The sequence below is a fragment of the Arctopsyche grandis genome, chromosome 6 (genome assembly GCF_051622035.1).
Source record: "Arctopsyche grandis isolate Sample6627 chromosome 6, ASM5162203v2, whole genome shotgun sequence".
Classification (NCBI taxonomy): domain Eukaryota; kingdom Metazoa; phylum Arthropoda; class Insecta; order Trichoptera; family Hydropsychidae; genus Arctopsyche; species Arctopsyche grandis.
Genome location: NC_135360.1, coordinates 10,074,785 through 10,091,644, shown reverse-complemented (window position 1 = coordinate 10,091,644; position 16,860 = coordinate 10,074,785). Strand labels below are relative to the sequence as shown.

Below are 16,860 nucleotides of genomic sequence, written 5' to 3'. Positions count from 1 at the left end.
CTGATTGGTTTTCATCACAGAGCATCGACGTCCTTGGTCGCTTCACAGCACAAGCCAGCGATTCACACGCTCGAAAATTCAACCACCCATAATTTTAAAATTCCACTAAAAAATTAAATTCCAATCCAAAGGATTTGTCGCATCTGATCTTATTGGTATTACTGCCGTCAAAATACCATGCCGATGCAATCATACACTATCTGATGGATAAACTCGTTAATTACTTTTGTTACCATTATGAGCATTTTAATGTTATCATTCGTTATCGTTTCCTTTCGATTGTTTGTTATCGTGGAATAAAAAAACATGTAAAAAAGTGCAGTAAAAAAAAGGATATTTTTTTTTTATTTTAAAAATCGTTTATTTATAACTCTTAAAAATGACAATATTTTATATTTATATATATATTTTTACATAAAATACAACTAACAAATAATCGAATAAAGGCGTGCCTCCAAGTCCAACTTCAGTTTTGAATTTGGAAGCACTTGTTATATACTGGCAAAGACATGTCAAATATTTACAGAGAGATGTCAGTCGTGGCATGAAAGAGGAAAACGATACATACTAAAATTGCACTAATACATTTTTTTATACATAAATACATACTGTTATATATATTTCTACTGATTTTATGGCCAATCACTAACCTAATTATGTATTACATAATGAAAGTATATAATTTTCAGACATTATATATGTATAATATGACTTCATTCACAACTTTTACACATGCAGTAATCGAAAAATATCTATTACGAAACACACGAGCAATGATTTCAGGTCAATTGGACATAATTATGATTTATGACATTTTTTTTTGTATTATTTCCAAACACTCGAGAGACAATCACGATTGAAGAGTGCGCAATGTACACAATTAAATTTGTCTTTTTTTTGTTTTATTTAAAGAAAATTCATTAGATCAAATAAAATACTGATAAAGGTCTATTTATATTATCCAGCACGACACGCAAAAGACTACTTCTATTTATACTATACAACAGTGCACGTTCCGGCACGTTTAGACTTGGTTTTGCCCAGTGCAAGGCAAAATCAGCTTACATGACATTATAAAGCGCGACGATACGGCGTAATATTGCTTGCGTCTTATCATTGAGTCAATATTGTCAGAATATGACGTTTCCGAAAATGGATCCACTCGCAACTATTACATTACGGTGACATGTACTTCTGTATAATATGAATTGATCGTGTTGGCTACTGCTGCTACGTCTACGCCACGTACATATTACGGAACATATGAATGTATATCCATATATAAAGAATATTTTTCGCGTTATCAGTCGGTCTGTGCTGTGCAAGTATAAACAGACTTTGATGCAGTGAAAAAAAACAGACACCCGATTCATCTTCGCATTTAAAAGAGTCAATTATAGACATCAGTTGAAGACATGGTTTTTTTTGCCACTTGCGAGTCTCGTTATTTTTACCGTTTTCGTGTACACATACATGACTACGGCAAGGTCACATGCACAAAAACCATTCCGTGTCATCTTCACTTTCACAGACGCCATCCGTCTTCGTAATCATCATCATCATCGCCGTATTACGTGTCAGATTTGAGATTCTTGGCAAAGCTCGACATAAGAACTATGACACAATCATGACTTTGCCGACGCTTAGGGTCATCGATGAAGAATTCAGTTCCTTTAGGCGTCGAAAAAAATTATGACTCGTTTTTATTATTTTTTATGCACTCAGGTGTTGTGCGGCCGACAAACAGGTGACCTTCGAACGAACTTGTATAGGGTATACAATTATAATAAATATGATTCAAATCTGCATGAATACCTACTGTGTATAATAAACAAGGTCTCGGAACTATTGAATGATCTGAAGAGCTTTTCGATGCTCATCGAATGATTTTGAGACCTCTAGTTTAACCCCTTCAAGTCCGACACACACTCAAACACGCGACTATTCAACTTGCAACTTTTCTCACAGGACTTGACGCGGTTGAATAATGACGACCCATACACGTTATGAACGTCGGAATTAATTAATTCCCCTCGCCTTTCCAGGAAATGCAAACATTTTTTGTTGTCACTGACTGCGAGCGTTTGAATACACACCACATTTTACAAACAAGATAAAAGTGACATGTGTGCATGCCCACACATATGCGTTTTCGTCTTATTTGTAGAATACACTCGACATGATAAATATTGAATTTCGGACTTGAAAGAGTTGAACTGAATACATATTAAATGAATATTCATCAAAACCGCAACCAATTCGGCGAAACGATAAAATGAAATTGCGCTGAAGACAAAATTTTACTATGGAAAAACTTCAAACAAATTGTGACTGTTTTTAAATATTGAAATATTGAATTGATATTAAAAAAAAGCATGTTTTTTTTCATTTTTTTTTTAATTTCATGTACTGTTTAACATACCAAATTTTATATTTAAACAGTAGGCAAACTATTAGTTGACGTTTTTTGTTGTTGTTTAAATAAAAAGGCATCTTCTTGCCGCCAAGTTGACTCAAATTTAGTATAGGCTGGTTGAATTTATCAATTTCACGCCTCTCGTTATCGATTATGCGATCAATGATCTAACTTTTACATAAAGACTTGACCTACAACCTGCACGGCGTTGCCCAGGAATGTGAAAGCGACTGAAACGATAAAACGCATCTGCAATAAAGCAAAACGGGCAATACTTGTTGGGTTGCGTCACCGTTTGAACATCCTTGAGGGTCACAAAACGAAGAAGATATCTAATCGACTGCGTTTCGGGCGCAAAAATAAATATTTGACCAGTTTTGGCAGCGTACGTGTCAATTTGATCAGTTTCGCCGAGGTTGGGCCGCGCACGACCAACGACATTACAAAACTAACACAAATTAAATTAAAAAAAAAAAAAAAAAACATATCGGCTAAAATCAAACGTTTATAATGATAAAAACAAAATAAAATTAGGCAATAATTAAATAAAATTACAACAAACAACACACCTGACCATCCTTTTCCGTTGTGCTTGAATAACAATGAATTGAGAAGACGTTCACACATTTAGGCACACAAATTTCGGGACCCCGTGACCGATTACAATTATGACTATTTGAGATTTATTAAAAAAAAAAAATTAATTACAAACACAAAAAAAGGCGACGAGGTCCCAAAAATTTAACCCTTTTTTTAAAACCCTTAGACAAAATCACTTATTCTCACCAACGAACACTAACTAACATAAACTGAATAGATTGCGGGTAGTTTTCAGTAGATAATTTCAGCTGTAAACTCCTTTGGTCGGAATTGAATCATAGTAAAATTACGCACGACATAAAATTAGTTCCTCTTTTAGATATCAATGACCTTGATTATATGTAACATTACATAGGTAAAGTGTGTGAGCTATTTACGTGACATCTTATCTATAGAAATTTTTTTTAAATTTCATATTTGCACTATCATTATCGATATCGGATTATTATTTGTTACTTTTTTCAAATTAAATTGAATTGCGTCGATGACGTATTGTGAAATATCTACAGATCGTTCAACTAATAAATACATAGAATTGTTCTTCTGCGACTATAATCTTATCTTTATCCGTGAGTTGTCGTCCTAATCTGGCAAGTCAAATGCCACAATAACAAATTATTCGTGGAATTATTGTAATTTATGATTAATAATAAATTTTTAGCTCGCGGTACCCAAGAGTTGGTTTTGTTTCCATGCGGCATTCCATCTGTTTCAGTTATGATGTGGCGTCATAGGGGTTTAAAAAAAGAAGTGCGTTGCGGCAGATCCACCGAAGGAAGAACCGGTCTGGGCGAGCACGTGCGCGACGACACAGCATCTTAAAATCCAGGACTACAACTTTTTGACGATGTCGAACTTGGACTTGAAGTCTATCTGTGCCTTCTTCGGATCAACCTTCTTCTTAGCCGCCAGTTGAGCTCTCATCTCGGCCACGCTGAACCCTAGATTGAGCTTGGTAACCTCGGGACCTTTGGGCATGAACATCGTGTGGTTGTTCTCTTCCTTTTTGTTATTCTCTTCTTTTTTATTGTTCTCCTCTTTTTTGTTGTTCTCCGCCGCCTTCTTGTTGTTTTCCTCCGCCTTCTTGTTGGTTTCCTCCTTCGTGTTGTTCTCCTCTTTCTTGCCGTTGGCGTTGTCCTGCTTGGGCTGGGGTATCTTCTCCGACGGTGGTGGTGTGACTACTAATAGTTTCGTCTCTCCTGTTACTGCCTTGATCTTCTGGACTACCTGCTTGTGGTTGTCGGTGGCTATCGAGACGCCGTTGACTTCTAGGATCTTGTCGCCTTGTTTGAGCCCGGCCGCCTCTGCCGGCGAGCCTGGGTCCACCTTGCCGATGTATTGTCCTGGTTTTCCTTGCTCAGCCAGGAGGTTGAAGCCATAGCCGTCGAAGGTGTCCACCTTGACGACATGGCAGAGCCGCGGCGACGACTCGGCCGTGCCGTTCTCCATGTCGCTCGCCACTGGCTGCTGCTGCTTCTGTTGCTATCGTCCAACACCGGCACACAACACCGGCAACTGGTGACTGCTCAGATACTCAACACACACACACACCTACCACCCACCCACCAAACACCTGTGCCGATCACTTGCTCAGGTGCAACGGGGTTGCCATATCGTAAATTAACTCACTTCACACGCGCGATTCCTACCTAAGGTAAACACTGCGATCGCTGCCCACTTAGCGCCAATTCATGGCAAATCAATATTTCGATATCAATTAGTAGTAAACACGAACACCATCACAAAGTAACATCACCAATTTTTTAAAGCATAAAATCCAACTGGACACCTTTTTTCACAAATGCGGACAACTGACAACAAATGCGACCCGGGGGCGGCAGACTTGAAGGGTGGCAAAAATTGTTTGCCGCCCCTCAAATCTTGATGTCAAAATAAACTCGCTCGAATTAAAATTTTACCAAATCAGTCATCACAATAAATATTTTGAATTTATTTATAATTAATGTTTTTACCGGTATTTGTATGATGTATAAGCCTAAACATGGCCAATCTTATTTTTAAAAAATTTTATTAAATTTATTTGAATAGTTTTATTTTATTTGAATATTCATTTGTTTTTTTTTTAATTGAACGTCGTGGATTTTGCGACCCAAACAAACATACAAATATACACACACAGTCTCTTTCGAAATTATACATTAAGATATACATAACTTTAGAGAAATGGCTAATGGTGCTTACGGACTAAACCAACGACGATTTTGGGCCAACTTTTTAACCAGCAGTAGCGTACAAAATATCGAAATAAAAATTAAATTTTAAAATTGAAATTAAATATCAAAATCAAGCTAAAGAGCGAGATTGAGCTAAAATTAGATCATCGTTGATGTTTTGAATTACAACAATGTTTTGAATTACGACGATACCGCATTTAAAACCAGAGAAATATTATAATTTCTCTGCGTACGAGCGAAAAAAAAATTGTTAAAGTCGTCACGAGATGTTACTGTATTTCCACTTGGATGATCGATAAAAAAAAAACAATTCATAAAAAAACGCGGTGTCGGATGTCGGTGATTTGTCAAAGGGTTTTTTTTCTTTCGTCGAAATAAAATTAATAATCACACATTATCCGATAAATTTTACCTCTGAAATGATTTAATTACTTGATTTATTTCGACGAGAGAAACAATTGAAGAATAAAAAAATCCGTTTGATGTGACCGACAACACCCCGGGTTAGCAAAAATCGTTGGATCACCCATACTAATACATGATATATTCTCAGTAACTGCGCATTACGGGGAAGTAAAAATAATAATTCTTTGATTTTTTTTCGATCTTAGTGCGTATCTTCGTAAGTCAAAACATCTTCGACAAACAAAAGTCGAGGATTACCTGTATGTGATTGTTGATGATCTAATTTTAGGTCAATCTCGAAAATTTATTTAAATTGTGCATGTTCTGTTTTAACTTTCAATATTTAATTTTAATTTTAATATAATGATTATAATTTTATTTTGATACTTGAATTTAATTTTAATATAATAATAATAGTTTTAATTTTGATATTTAATAAAATATTATTGTATTTTTCATATTTGTGAAAGTTCAAATGATGTTTTTACATACCTCTTCTTATTTTTTCATTTTAATATTCATATTGTTGTATTATATAAATAGACTGTACGTACGTGTGTCGAATACGACATTTTAACGTAAATAGACGGTTCACTCTATATTTTCGATTGATAATTTCAAATCAACAAATGAAATATGAAAAAATTGAAATAAATAAATTCAAGTTCAAACTCTTTTCACTCTGAATAAAAAATGAGCAATCTTATATAGCATGTAATTTGCAGAATGGTGTAGGTATTTAATAATTGCGTATACCGAAAGATATAATAGGTACTAAATCTGATCGTTTTAATTGTAAGCTTGTTTCTGTAGAATGTGACATTTGTGAACAATATGAATTTTAATATTGATATATTCCATCAAATAAATACGAATATTTCCAAATAGTTTTCAGCAATATGAAAATCTGTATAATATGTACATATGTACATATATGGGAAGATGTTTTCTATATGGAAGTCGTGTTCTGTGTACGATGTAATATTGTAAAAATAATTTTGTGCGGAATTCAGCAGCGTCCCCTCGGGTCATGAATTTTTTCATAAAACTAAAACACTACTTCAAGAAATAATAACGCACATACGACGAACGACATGGCGAATTTTATTATTCAACGCGTGAGTGAATCCAAAAGTCCGAAAAGGGACCGAATAAAATCAACAAAACATCCTAAAAATATTTAATCCAATTTTTATATTAAAAAGATAATACCTTTGCTGCCTCCATCAACTGTCATATTTTGATATGTACCTACTACATATTATATAACATTCACATTGGAAAGCAAAACATTATTTAAACGTGATACATTTTTCAATTCTTAAACATGATGTTCTTATCGAAATATGTATCACGCTTGTTTGATATATTTGATCCAATTTATAATTTGTTTTTCTTAATTGAAAGCTTATTTAGATACATATATAAATTATTTATGTATTATATAATATAATACATAAATGCTTTCGCTTTCGTTAGATAAATCTCAATTTGAACTTTTGTAACAGTTACTGGCAGACAAAATATTAATCAACATTATAATTTCAATCGTATTTGAATTATTCCAAAATTTTAAATATATATAAAATTAATTAATTTTGCCAGATATACGAGTGTTTATATTTGAAAGTGGCGAAAGTCCAATTTTCAGTTTCAAAAATACAATTTCTGTTTGATTTAATACACAAATTGTTACCACTTCTTTTAATTTGTATGTCTAGAATCTCGGAAAAGCAGAGTAAACGTATTACAGGCCACCATTTTTTTTAAATATTTTTAAGCGCAAAACATTATATTTAATATTTTGCGAGATATTTCTCGAAATGAAGAAATATGGACTTATGCCACTTTCAACTATGACGACTCATATACCAACATATATGTATGTCCAGAATTAACGAAATAAACGTATTACAGGCCACGATTATTTTTGAATATTTGTTACACGTAAAACATTATATATAATGCTTTGAGAAATATTTCTCGAAATGAAGAAAAGTGAACTTTTGCCACTTTCAAATATAGCGGCTCATATATTGATCAAAGTATGTACATATATATATATATATATATGTATGTATGTACTTAGATGTAGTATACAGGCGTTGAACCATAGTGTATGATAGGGTTTCTTTAAACTTTTTCTTCAATTATAATGACTCATATATATGTACATATGTTTTCAAGCGGTCTCCGTGACGAGCCAGAATGTTAAATTACAGAAACGCAAATATCGGAAGGCAAAGATCGAAAATCGAAAGATCTTAAGTCGAAAGATCAAAAAAAAGAGTGCATGGTAAACGGTACACACTCACGTACATACTCACTTAATTTACGCGAGCAGGATACAACAGGAACAAGAGGAACAGGCTTTTCCTCCCGTATTAATGTGCGCGCGCAGAATACGGGAGGAAAAGCCTGTTCCTCTTGTTCCTGTTGTACCCTGCTCGCGCAAATTAAGTGAGTATGTACGTGAGTATGTACCGTTTACCATGCACCCTTTTTTTATCTTTCGATTTTCGATCTTTGCCTTCCGATATTTGTGTTTTCTGTAATTTAACATTCTGGCTCGTCACGTAGACCCGTTTTCAAGCTCATCAAAAAGTCGAAGCATTATTTCATGCGAGGAACGAGCATCGTCGTATATATGATTAAAAGTGATGCCATTAAAAAAAAAGATAAAGTTTTAAAACGTCTTCGTAAAAAGTTCAACTACGACACGGTTGCATTTTATTCGAATGGTAACACTGCAGGCTCACACGTCACGAAGCCGCGGCAGCCTATAAACAGTGCTGCGTCCCTTTCTAACGCGGAGATTCCGCGCGAGAGCGAGAGAGAGGGGGCGAGCACACGTATGCGCGTTGGCATTAGCAGGTGTGCGCCAACAGGTAAGTTTGAAACTCGCACAGAAAATGGCCGCAGAGGCCGGCGGGTGTCGTGTTGTCTCCGCATCTCCGTCTCGGACCGGTTGACGCGTCCGCAGAGCCTTCGCCCCCAGAGCCTTCGCCCCCGGCGCCTCCGCCCCGGCCCCACCAACAGTGAGTACCCCAGAAATACGTGACCGCAGTGGGTGCGTTCGGCGGGCGACCGAAACGTACATTTTTTAGATGCCGCTCAGAAATTTGCATTCCTCGCCAGATACGGCGGCCTCACTTTCTAACTCACATTTTATTATTACACACATAGTATAAAGTATATGGAGCCCTGCAGCCACGCACTCTTTATTTACTGCGTACGTATCCATATTATAGTTTTCGCATCGCGTATATAAACTATTATGCTTTCCGGATGACCTAAAACGAATATCCATACGTGTGTAATGTGTACGTTTCCGTTATTCGATCGCTTCGTGTGTGACGATCCGATCGAACCATCGGATTTAATTAATGCTAATTCGGCTGTTAAGTTTTTGCGTGGATACACCTGGTCACACCTGTTGCACGCCGACAGAGGGGTGGGGATGTGGGGTGGAAAATGCATAATAACATTCACGTGGGTAAAACAGATCGCTGCTTTATCTCTTTATTATTTTATGTATCAATTAAAATTCAAAACAATTGAATTTTAATACAATATATTTTTCGTTATGGCAATTTTTCATCGATGTTGTAGGAAAATATCTTACTGTGGGGATATTTTTTTGTACGCGTGTGATGTTTTCGTTTTGAATCGGAAGGTTTTGTTAGAAATTGTATTATTGATAATGCGTCGTTTGTTGTAATGGTAGGTTTTCTCGTGTGGAATAGTCCAGTTGTGCCCATTATCAAATCGTAACCGGTTAAATGTGTCGAAAAACGCTGGTCACTCAACATTCTAGCCATTCTGGTCGAATTACTCAAATTCTATTGACGCAGCAGTAACACCGAACGCCGAGCGAATTTGTTTCTATTGTGTACTATTGGTTGTACCAGGCTTCACTCGGTATTTAACATGGCTAGGCTAACAAACATAGAAGTCGAATGCATATACTTGAATGCTAACAAAACATTTTATTAAATTTATTTGAATAGTTTTATTTTATTTCAATTTATTCGAATATATTCATTTGTTTTTTTATTAAATTTAACGTCACGAATTCTACCACCCAAACCTTACATAGTTACATACATTAAACCATACAAAGTCTATTTCGAAATTATATATTAGACTATTAATCGGTGAAAATGAAATTTTTGGTAGGCTTTTCTTATTTTTACTGCGCTAATCGGTCAGACAATACTTCCTACAACATTCCGATCGCTTCGAAACTTTGCCATTTTACAAGGTTTGGCCCCTGATAGAGATTTCATCCATTTCCGCTTACTCGATAATGAAATATAATCACAATAAACGTCTTTAAAAATTGAAAAAATCGCATGACGATGACAGCTCTCGCCTTATTGATATTTTCACACTTTGATTCAAGAAAATTGGAGTAAAAATACTGTTGAAAAACAGTACAGTTTGAATTTCCCAATTGAAAATTCTTGCCCTATCAAATGTGTCGACGAAAAGTAAACCTTCATAAAAGCTTTTTGCGATGTGTGCATTCCAAAGACACATTTTCGTAAACAAATCTTTATACAACCCAAAAACTTAATTAGTTTTCAAATCCAATTCAAGAACCGCACCTACATACATACGTACTGGTGAAAAACTTTGTTTTTCTTTTAAATACCATTTTTTAATACTTTAAATTGCATTTTTTTCGAATCATTTCAAATTTTTTTCTCATAACACACATCAACCTCCCATAGAGACGTCCAACTCGTAATTTTTTTGTTGAAATCTTACATTCCAGAGGTTTTGGTTTGGTTTGGTTTTTGACCTCGAGCTTTGGGTGTACGAGAGACTGAAAAAATTCACTCCAGAACTGTTTCTGCCAATTCTGACTAGAACCAATAAGTTCATGAACTCGCCCCTTTCAAAGACCATTCGATTTGAGCATCTTTATAGCCTCACTGCATCATACAGTTCTGTTAGGCAACATCTTTCGAATGGCTCTTAGTTGCATGTATCTTTAGAATTTTTTTTATTGCAATCTTATTACATATTGTGATGTATTTTTGTAAAATAGCCAGGAAGGCGTATTGGATAAATGGGGGGGGGGGAGCGGGAATATTAATGGGTTAGTGCACAGTTATTGTATGTAGTATACATAAATTACCTAGAAAGGAAAAAACTGAATTATCCAAGCATTTACGAACTTAAAATTCGATTATCTCAAAACATGGACATGCAATATATGTACATACATACATACGATCGATTTACTAGTTTAAATTTTTCAATCAAATATGTTTGTATATTGTATGTAAGCAATGAGTATTTATATACGGTGACGAATTTAATAATTTGATAAAAAAAGGAATATTTAAAAGATAAACAGTAGTTTCAATCAAATGTGTTGTTGTATTGTTATTTTTATATGTTGTTATATTGTTTTTTTAATATCAGTTGTTGGTATTGAGCGTTTTAATTTATCGCATCATGCGATATCAAATGTACATACGTTGAAATTATGTGTTTTTAAATGAATTGTTATAATGCTATCGATAAGTATGTATTCTTGATTAGTCTAGTATAAATCTATTGATTTTTGTATTAATTATGTATAATAACCGGCACACAAGGAATACTAATACAAAAAAATCTCACTGTGAAATCTGGTGGAAAACGTTGTTTTTCTTTTATATCGTCTATTTGTTCGAACTATTTTACCAAATTTTATTATAGTAGACACACTTCATTCGGAAAATAAACGGTATCCGCATATGTAATATATAATAGAAAATCGATTTTACACACTAAACTTTAGAGCAGTTTAGAATGGCGACATTTTTTTTTTTCGATGAACTACTCGGCGAAATTCATCGAAAGATACAAAAATTCCGGCCCAGTTTTATGCCTTGGGCCTATATTCGTTTCGGTAATCGATCATTATGCACTTGTGAAAATTACTGCTATACTTTCTACATATCCAAATGAGAAACTCTGATTTCGATTGTGGTTCAATTCAATGTCGCAAGTTTGACACGCTTGCTCAAAAGAATGTCCGACGCGAATAAAAGGTCAAACTAACTACGATTTAGCTTCAATGTCTGCTTAACTGACAATTTAATATGAGTGCTTTTTTTTAATAAGATTAAAAAATTAAAACTTTTACACACCCATAAAAGTCGTATCTAATCCCCATTTATAAGTTCGTAATAATAACTTTATGACAACCGTGAGAAGTGATTCATTGTTATCTTGCATATGTTGTAAATTTTTCAAATAGTTTATCCTACATATTTTCTACATTATGATACAGATAATCGATAGCATTATTCAGCTTTATTTTGCAGAGTGCGTTCGTGAAACAATAAACATTCGTCAACAATGATTGTTTTTACATGGAAGACGCAATGATTTGATCGATTGTAATGTAATCCTTTGATAAAATTTAATTTTCCTTTCGAATTTGTTTGTTGAACTTTTCAGAGGCACTTGCAAAAAGCAAAGTTTTCTTTCTGCTTTACAAAGATTCGTTTATTTGTTATTCGATTATCGTTTTCACCGTTGTGTTGTATATTTGCTTCGTGAACATCATGGACAGACACGCAAAATCGTACGCGGCGTGTGCTTTTTTTTTTAATAGTCTGGCACATGCAAAAAAATGGTATGCTTAGTCTGTGCCGTCGCGATCTTCCCAAAACTCACCCCCTGGAGTGTTTTCGGTGTTATTTTATCCTTGTATTGACATTTATTTCATAGAACATGAACACTCGCCTTTACAGATCGCTCCAAAACGACGAATTCACGTAAATAGATAGAATACAAACAATATATGTATGTATTACATATACATAAGCATTTTATACAATGCGAATTCATACAAAAATCCACAGTGACATCTATGAAGAAATGTTTGCAGCATTTTATAATCAAATTGGCGAACCTCAAGACGCTGAATAGCTTGTGATTAGCCGGATAGGAAAGGAGATGCCAATTTTAGAGAAACCGTTTCAATGAAAGTCTGATAAGAAACGATCGACCTGGAGTCACAAACCAAGGTCAGGTCAGCAGCAGAACTCTAGTGAGACTCGACCCCGTGAGTACTCTATGCTCGAAAGCATAATATGCTAACCACTAGTCCACGCCGCTGGTTTGATGTTTGACAGTGTCGATAACGGTGATTATCATGTTTGAAGAAACATAGGAGAAACTTTTCGAAATAAGATCATACAAATTAACAATGACATGAAGACACGCCCATTACAGTTGGAAACCACAAGCACGTGCATGCCGTACGATTCAGTGTGATATTAGTTAGCGCCTTACATAATAGCATGTTATAAAACTTCATACAGTTTTCGTATAACTTTGATACAATGTAATGGACCAGAAACGGCTCGTTCCAAGGAGCACTGGTGCTGTGGTCAAAATTAACAAATTTATATCAATATACTAGCAGTAAAATAAACGAAAGTAACAAAAAATAAGTGAGTTTTTTCAAGAAGTTGTGTGTATTCTACACAGATGAAACATGATAGGACATACAATTGTTTGTGCCGAGTCTGGTGCGTCAATAACGTATTTCAAGTTTGCGTTTTTCTTTGCTCTCCTATTGAAAAATTCTCCATACAAAACGTAAAAACCGATGAAACAGAAAGAGAACACTCAAATACATATTCTCGACACATGAAACAGATGCATATGTATATTTCCATACGAAAAAAGACCGTATAAATACTGGTCAGTCCATAAGATTGTTCACTTATGGAATGACCAGTATTTATGTATTGCAAACTGTCATCTTTGATCTTTGATAACTTCGATGATAATCATTACCGCCATGCGGGAGATAATCGAGGGTGTATAGCCATTTAAAATCTATGGTTTTTCATGTCTTCTTATATGATACATACATATATAAATATGTATGTATGCATACTCATAAGTAGACGCAGCTCTGCATCACTCATATGGGTACAACTTTTCGGACTAAATTATTTTATTATATAAAAATCAACCTTCCCTTTTCGCATTATACATAGTTTTGAAATATCTATGTATATACATATGTACATAAATACATATAACTATATATGTATGATACTATTGATATTCAAATCAACTTTATTGCGTATCCTTGCCGGGAGCATCCGGTGTGGCAAATTTTTGCGCAAAATTGAAAGATCCTTTTATAGAGAGGCACCTCATTGCATGCATGACGGATGCATCGCATTGATGGGCGGTTTTTTGCGTAATGCATATAAACATGCATCTGTGTATGTATCTATAGTATTGACTACGGTTACACTCGGCGGATGTGGAAGTTTATCCTCATTGTTTTCCCCACGATTGCCGCATTTATCCGCCAAGGTTTATTCGGATCCAATTATTCATCCGAAACGAAGGTCACCCCCAGAATTATTGTATAGTTATCGCCAGTGTCGCCAAAGTCTCGGTTAAATCGAACGCAAATATTGACTAATGACTAAATCGCTCCGTTGAGGCTGTGAGAATATCCTTGGGAATATTTTGTCGTTTTTTTTGTTGTTGTTTTTGTTGTTGTCTTTCAGCTATCCACACCTACACTGAACGTTCCCTAATGAAATGTTGATTAGCAAACTTGCTCGTTCGTGGGTAGCTCGCTCGATGGAGCAATCTTCGCATTGAGACAACCCGCGGGTAGACTCCCGTGTGTTGTTTTAATGCTCATTGTGTTAATTTGCATTGACGTGTTGCAATTGCTTATTGAGACGAGAATGGGCGTCTTTAAATTATTATTATATTATGGTTACCGTTGAGAATCGTGCACGGTACATATATGAATGTCTTCTTCGTATGTGAATATGAATACATTTATTTTTCCCCATCTATGAATATCATAGAGATAGCTTTTTTATAACACGTAGCTCGATTTTAAATTGAAAAGCATTTAATAAAATGTTTGATCTTCTCCTATTTGTTCGTTCTTACTTGTTTTATTTTAGATTGTTCGAAACTGTAAAAGGATGTGAGTGGTTAGTCAAACCATTGTTTCTAAAGTTGTAAAATATATACAATTTCTACAATAAGTAATTATTTTTACGAACTAGCCCAACTATATTGCAAATGCATTTTATATTATTTTTATTATACATACATTGCTACCATATTTGCCATGATGGTTGCTCCAAGGTACACCTATGGTCAAACTTTTGTACATACATATGTAAGTACTAAATATTACAATACAATAGCGCAGGCCTGGGCAAGCTTTCTTACTGAAGGGCCAAATTCGATATTTTATTTGAGTCGGCGGGCCGCATATATGTATATATATATATATATATATATATATATATATATATATATATACATACATTTTTTATTTTTTTTATTATTTATTTATTCATATACTTACAGGATATAATGTTTATTACAAAGTTGGACATGTATTCCTTATCAGATAAGAGTAGCTCTTGTGCCTGATAAGGGAGCTACGATTCTATTATAAATTCTTAAAATCTATTATAATATTTTTTATATAAAAATTACATTAAAATTTTTCAGTGCAAGTTTTTTTTGAAAAAGTGTTTAATTTTTTTTACTTGTTCTGTTTGGTTAACAATACAGCGCAATTCAGAAGGGAGATTATTATAGTTATTTATGGCTTGGAAAATATAATGGTTTTGCATTTGTGATGTTTTAAAATTTGGTGTGATAAATTGGTTTCCATTTCTCATTAGTTTATAAAATTCTTGATATTCTTTGTTATTTTTTTCTTTACACATTTTTATAATGGAAGCTTGCTTAAATATGTCATCGATATTTGGTACTGGAAATAGTTTAAAAAGCGATTTTGTCGAGAAAGTAGAGTTTTTTTTAAGTATTACTTTTATAATAATTTTTTGCGAAACTTTTACTGAATTTAGATTGCTTTTGTAGGATCCTCCCCAACCTATAATTCCATAGATAAGCAGAGAGTGGACAAGGGCATAGTACACATTTTTTATTATTTTCACATTTAAAATATTTCTTAACCTAACAAATATATATATATATATATACATTTCCTTATTCTCTTTACTAGCTCTGTAATATGGCTTAACATGTATGTGTGTGTTGTGTATGTATGTGTGCATAACATGTATGTGTGCGTTAAATAACTACAATAAAACAAATTAATAAGGTTAAAATTTTAATGACAATGATTAAGTTGTTTAATTTCTTTCGACATTTTCTGTATATCAGGTTTAAATTTGGTAGTAGAAATTTTTAAAACTGCCTGTAAGTGTTGATCTGTAATGCTTGATCTTAAGGAGCTTTTATTTAAATTAATTACGGAAAATGTCTGCTCACATACATATATGTATGTACATATATGTCGATCCGAAAATGAACAACATTTTTCTCGCAGTCTTTAATTTTTCCGAATCTTTCAGAATTCAGGGAATTATAAAATTTGCAGATTTCTTCACGGCGGTATAAATCTTTCAGATCTGTATCGCACTGTAAATCTAAAATTTCCAGTTGTAGTTCACTTGGAATGTTGTCAACATTTGCTAAAAACGGATCACGGGTTATTGCTAGGCTGTTTTCAATTACTCGGAAGTCACTTAAAGCTTTGATGGTGTCTCCGTATTTTTTAATTTTACTTTCATCAATATTTAATGATTTCAGTGTTGGGAAGTGATCCAGTTTCTTAATTAATATTTGACGTTAAAACAGTTGGAGTTTTAAATTAAATGCATTCAAGCTTTTTATCGAATCGTGAGCATATACATTTTTACCCTGTAAAATTCAGTTGAAAGTGTTCAGGTGTGTTATGATGTCCAAAGTAAAAGCAAAATCACAAAGCCAGACATTGTTAGTGAATTCAGGAAAATCAGTTATATGTTTCATTTCTAAAAATAAAATGATATCATCCTTTAATTTCCACACTCTTTGAAGTACTTTCCCTAAACTTAACCATCGAATATGGCTGTGAAAAGGAATATCTGTGTACTCTGCATCAAGATCTTCAAGAAAGCTGATATATTGTGTGCTTCACTACCCGTCACTACCTACCCGTGTTGGCCAGTCGAAACATACTCACAAAATGGTCAAAAAAGGCTTAGGGATTATTTTTATGATTTAATACCTGACGAATGGATGGTTCACAATGGAATTACCATGAATTTAGGTAAAAAAAAGCCCACTTCGTAGGACTTCCCGCGCTAATTCGAATCGCACGAATTGCAGATAAGACTATCCGCACACAACCCAACCCCGTGACAAGTCACAAGTCGATAA

General features: G+C 34.2%; 2 protein-coding genes across 9 annotated transcripts in view; one reads left to right on the top strand and one right to left on the bottom strand.

The window, feature by feature from the left end:
* Positions 1-357: 357 nt before the first annotated feature.
* Positions 358-4,611, bottom strand: LOC143913884 (uncharacterized). The gene has a single exon (XM_077433926.1). The coding sequence runs from the start codon at positions 4,463-4,465 to the stop codon at positions 3,848-3,850; it is 618 nt and encodes a 205-aa protein (XP_077290052.1). The 5' UTR covers positions 4,466-4,611; the 3' UTR covers positions 358-3,847.
* A 3,793-nt stretch (positions 4,612-8,404) lies between these two features.
* The window catches only part of LOC143912813 (epidermal growth factor receptor kinase substrate 8-like), a 28,923-nt gene continuing 20,467 nt past the window's right edge, over positions 8,405-16,860 (top strand). For 2 of the 8 annotated variants that reach the window (XM_077432220.1, XM_077432210.1), the window contains exon 1: positions 8,428-8,504. The gene's annotated coding sequence lies outside the window, so the exon portion shown is untranslated. Of the gene's footprint in view, positions 8,655-16,860 lie in introns of all 8 variants that reach the window. The other 6 variants (XM_077432221.1, XM_077432211.1, XM_077432214.1 and 3 more) reach the window with 5 other exon arrangements.